General features: G+C 37.1%; 1 protein-coding gene across 1 annotated transcript; it reads right to left on the bottom strand.

Annotated features, from left to right (window-relative positions):
• Nucleotides 1-1737: 1737 nt before the first annotated feature.
• On the bottom strand, nt 1738-4664 carry LOC142525932 (uncharacterized). Its single transcript, XM_075630214.1, has 5 exons — nt 3566-4664; nt 3089-3228; nt 2415-2962; nt 2218-2323; nt 1738-2127 (listed from the first exon to the last, which is right to left on the bottom strand). Exons 1-5 carry the CDS (start codon nt 4662-4664, stop codon nt 1738-1740), a joined length of 2283 nt encoding a protein of 760 aa, XP_075486329.1.
• Between the last annotated feature and the right edge of the window lie 1145 nt (nt 4665-5809).

Here is a 5809-nt window from a genome sequence, read left to right on the forward strand (position 1 = left end):
TCACTCCTGAGAACTTGTTTGATGCTACAGTCTCAGAAGATCGATCATTGATTAATGAAATCACAGCAGCAAGTTGAGACCTCAGCATCTCCAATTCAGCTTTCAAACTTTTAGTCTCCTCCGATTGTGCTTTTACATTTTCAATCACAACTTTTGAGATTGTTTCTCTCTTCTTTCTTGGAATTTTAAAGTATACTTGTTGTTTTACGAAACCTCCCACACCTCGAACCCTTCCATAGTGTTCTTGGTTTCCTAAGGCAGCGGTTAACACGTCATTCATTCCAGAAGATTTGAACTCTCCTTTGCCTTTCTTTTCCAACAATTCATCCTACAATTGGAGACATGACAAATCAATTCGCAAACTACAGTGTTATTTATCTAGGCAATATGGCGATTGAATAAAACTAAACATTTACAATTTTTTCAGCTACTTCTGATGTCTCCGAACATGTTATGTTGCCAGATTTGTCTTCTCGAGCTTTACGCCAAAGCACAGATCTATCAACTTCCTCATATTCAGCAACCAATTTTTTGTTCCGCTACAATTTCAAAACTCATATGTTTAATAACATGAAGAACATGCTAAAAATTACAAATATATTGCTCTGTTTCTTACCAGTTCAGCCTCCAAGCCGATGTAACCCTTGCGAGACATTCTGTGGTAATATTTACAATGCATGGTCCGTTGTTTTTGTTTTTCATGAGTAACCTGCATCATTATGTTGGCTTAGTTAAGTATTGAATTTAATAAATTCGTGAGGAAACATATCAATTATTAAAGTACCTCCCATGATGGATCCAGTCTCGCATCAACAAATGCTTTCCAATCCGCTAGTGGGAGTTGATACTGACTTGGTGGAGCAATCAACTTTTCAGGATTATCTTTGTTCGGCCAAACAAATCTACTAGTCAATTTGTTTTTGAAATCTCGCCACTTCTGAGATGCTGAATTCATCACAGCATACTCACTTTCTGGCACTAGTTCAAAGACATTCTGCAACAAAAACAGATTAGTTAGAGGTGCAAGTATGACTGTAAATTCAAATTGAAGCTTGTACTTACCGAAATCTCTTCCCACAATTTTTGTTTTGTGTTTTCTGAAACTTCAGGCCATGAATTTATACTGATTGGCACCATGGCTCTAGCAATAGAACCAATGTATGATTGTAAAGCCCTTCCATTTGCATTGTATGCTGGCCGCCCCATGTCATCATAATCAATCTTTGCTTTTTCCCCCCATCTGGCAGTAGCAATTAGTTTACCCATCAACGTAGGGCCTCGCTTGTTCCTCTGCACATCTACAGGATGTTCTTCTCCATCAGTAAGTATAGGGTGCTCTGCATTATCAACTTCATTTAGCTTATCATCATGTACTCCTTGTACCATCTCAACTGTAGCATTTGTTTCCTTTTTTTTACTACCCATTGGGCCTTTTTCTACATATTTACATGAATGAAACCAATGTTAAAACCTACACAATAACATTAACCATTAAAATAACATAAAAAATAATTCTAATAAGACATGTATAAACATGACATAAATAATAACAGAAACAATAATAACATAAATAATAAACGTGACTTGTAGAAACCTGACATAAATAATAAACATGACATAAATAATAGCAACGAGGTTATGTTTATAGCATAACAAAAAAACATGACAGAAAAGTGAAACACATCATTTTTTCTTGTTCGTTTCTCAGCCACCCTCAGTTTCTGATCTAAAGTAACTTTAATGAGCCGGAATACAATGAGTATCAACATCATCAATCGGTCGAGAATCAGGAATAATAGTCCAACCATCATCATCTCCCTCGTAACATCGATTTGGCACCGGGAGTACAATTGACCACCCTTTTTGTAATGGGTCATCAATATAAAAGACTTGATTGACTTGACTTGCAAGGACAAATGAGTCATTCTTGTGCCCTATTTTATTCATATTGACCAAGGTGAATCCACATTCATCATTGTTGATTACTCCTTTGTCATTTGCAACCCACGATAAATTGCCATTTATCACGTAACTACTATACTTAATGACTTGCCCACGTGAACCATGAGCCAGCCATGTCAATGTTGATGTCGTTCCACCATTGCAGCTATCTATTTCAGCATCCACCTAACATTTACACAATTAGAATAGGGTGATTAAAATACTAGCTCCAAAATGTTCACCACAAAATGCATAAAGCAGATTTATCCACCTAACCTTTGCACGAAACCAGTCAATGAACTTCTTATTGTGAGCATCTTGTATCCACCTTTCATCTTTCTCTTTTTTCGGAAACATTGACTTCAGGAAATATTTATGTTCACTGTGGAAATATTTATATAGCAATTTGTGTTGGATATTAAATATTGACAATCACATGGGTGAAGAATTATAGAATAATGAAATACACTTACATAATGTAGGGAGATACTTCTTTTGTATTTTCCAGCACAGTCAAATGTGCTTGTTGAAGGTCAACTTGTGGCACTATAATTGGTGTTTTGCATGCTAAGAAGCCAGCAATGTTTGATTTGGGATCGCGATTTGATTGAGGGATCCCAATAGGATCAAGGTCATTTAGGTATTCCGAACAAAACTCAATTGCTTCTTCGGCTGAATATCTCTGAACAATGCAACCTTCAGGATGTTTTCGACTGCCTACATAACTCTTAAGCACTTTCATGGATCTTTCGAACGGGTACATCCACCGGAAGTATACTGGTCCACATAAACGAACTTCTCGAACAAGATGAACTGTTAAGTGAATCATGACATCGAAGAAAGAAAGGGGGAAATACTGCTCCAATAAGCAGAGTGTAACAACCAAGTCAGATTGCAGCTTATCTAACTTGGCTACATCTATCACCTTGCAACAAATATCTTTGAAGAAGAAGCATAATATTATGATGGCATATCTAACATGTTTTGGTAACGCATCACGTATGAGTATTGGCAGGAAATGCTGCATTAAAACATGACAATCATGAGATTTCAAGCCAATCAATTTCAACTCAGACAAGGACACAAGATTGTTCAGGTTCGATGAGAAACCTTCTGGGACTTTTATATCCATTATCGACTGTCAAACTTGTAACTTTTCTTTTTTTGTGAATGGGCATGCAGCTGGAGGAAGATATGTTCTTTTTTCACCAAATTTAGGTGCCAATTCAGGCCTAACTCCCATTTGAACCATATCCAACCTAGCTGCCACATTGTCCTTGGTTTTTCCTTTAACATTCATCAAAGTATTAATGAGAGATTCGAAGACATTTTTCTCTATGTGCATCACATCGAGACAATGCCTAACATGCAGGTGTTTCCAATAAGGAAGATTGAAAAAAATTGATTTCTTCTTCCAACATTTTCTGAAATCTGTTGATCCAAAATCTTTTTCTTCTTTACTATCTTCCAAATTATTGTCCTTTGCATTCTTTCTCTTTTTACCTTTCACACTAATCTTCTTTCCGAAAACACACCTTATGTCAGAAAGCTTGTCAAACAAAGCAACCCCATATAATGGTGTAGTTCATTTGTTGGTGTCAGAAAGCTTGTCAAACAAAGCAACCTCCATGTTCTTCCATACCATCGAACTCTTTCATTTGCCTCCGATATGGATGAAACCGTGGTAGGAATCGTCTATGACCAACAAATGACATTTTCTTCCCATTTTCCAAATGCTTTGCACAAGTATCTTCTTTGCATACTGGGCATGCATAATAACCATGTGTAGTACATCCACTAGGGTTACCATAGGCTGAAAAGTCATTGATGGTCCATAATAAGACTGCTTTAAGAGTGAAAAATTGTCTTCGATAAGCATCATAGACACCATCAACTCCATCCCACAATCGTTGCAAATCTTCAACTAACACATCAAGATAGACATCTATATCGTTTCCTGGCTGTTTAGGCCCTGAAATGAGCATAGTTAGCATGATGAATTTTCTCTTCATACACATGTTTGGAGGCAGATTATAGGTGACCAACATAATTGGCCAGCAACTATACCGACTACTAAGGTTGCTATAAGGATTAATGCCATCAGCTGCAAGTGCAAGGCGAAGATTTCTTGGTTCACTTTCAAAGTCGGGCCACATATGATCCACCAACTTCCAAGATGGTGAATCAGCTGGATGACGTAACTGACCGGGAACTCCTGTGGTTTCTGCAAGCCATGTTAAATTTTTGGAGGTATGTAGAGATTTAAACATGCGCTTAAATCTTGGTATGGGAGGGAAATACCACAACACCTTTGCAGGAACACCTTTATTCTCAACGTTCTTCTTGGTTAGCTTCCACAGTGACAAGCCACATTTAGGGAAGTTTACGCAGTCTTTATATTGCTTCCTATAAAGAATGCAATCATTGGAGCAAGCATGAATCTTTTCATGACTCAACGCCAAACAACTCAATGTATGTTTTATATCATACATTTTGGTTGGCATGTTGTGATTATCTGGTAGCATATCCCCAAAATCCATTAGTAGATCGGAAAATAGAGCGTCACTCATCCCATGCTTTTCTTTGGTGTTGTATAGTTTCACAATTGCACTCAACTTTGTGTAACGCTTACATCCATTATACAAAGGTTTCTCTGCTTCCTCCAATAATTCCATAAACGCTTCTGGATTTTCTGTATAGTTATCATATGCTGCCTCACACATATTAGTGGTTTCAAAGTGTCCGTGATAATTACCAATTGTGTTGGAAACTAAATTCCGGCGTTTGACAAAATATGAACCAACTGAAAATACGAACCAACTAATCGAGTAAACTAAACTCAGCAACTGGACTTAACAACTGAAACCAGCTGATCTAATAAAGAAGACTGATCAGTTGATATATTCAGCCGTAAGCTAAGCACCCTTCAACTGAACATGTCTCGGGAAAGAACATTCAACCGTCAAGAGACATAGAAGATTGCAACGCCGCACTTCAATCAATACAGCTTAGAAAAACGCATTTCGGCGAAAGCAATTAAGACGCCGCATCACAATAAATGAAGAAAACAATGTCCAAGGAATAATCAAGTAGAAATCAACAGATACAAAGATTCAAATTCATCTCAAGTTACCGTTGGAGAAAAGAAGCTTATAAATATGACAGAAGAACAGCTGAAGCAAAAAAAGGGAGTCAACACTATTGAAAAGCTTTCTCTCACTCTGTCAAAATCTTAGCTCACTCTTACTTGATATATTCGTAGCAGTTAAGGCTACAATTTGAGCTCACTAGCAAGTTGTAATAATCGTTAAAATTCGATAGTGCTAAGATCAGTTACGCACTGAGAACATTCTGTTAAACTAAGAGTTTCAGTTTTTGGCAGTGTTAAGTCCAAACTGAAGTGGGTCAGTACAATTCTTGTATTTGATCAAAGTCTTTTAGTGGATATCCTATCCTTGAGATAGAAGGGGTGACGTAGGAGTAATTAAATTCTCCGAACATCCAGAAACAACCCTTGCCTACTTTATTTCAGTTTCGTATTCTATCTTTCAGTCAGTTATTTTCCGCAACTACTTTAGTTTAACTGATTGTCATTGACCAACAAGATTCCAAGAATCAGTTTGTCACCAAACTGAACTCAAAATTAGAAAAGACCAGTTTTAACTGTGAGTATTTATTCAACCCCCCTTCTAAACACTCTTGATACATTAATCGATCCTATCAAGTGGTATCAGAGCGGTTGAATCTTGTTCTTGAATACTTTTGATCTAAAAACTTGCCAGCATGACTTCATTCAACAAAATTCCCATGTTCTCCAGAGAAGAATTTGATGATTGGAAAATTAGAATGCAGGCTCATTTGGCTGCAC

Source organism: Primulina tabacum, chromosome 15, assembly GCF_025594145.1.
Source record: "Primulina tabacum isolate GXHZ01 chromosome 15, ASM2559414v2, whole genome shotgun sequence".
Taxonomy (NCBI): Eukaryota; Viridiplantae; Streptophyta; class Magnoliopsida; order Lamiales; family Gesneriaceae; genus Primulina; species Primulina tabacum.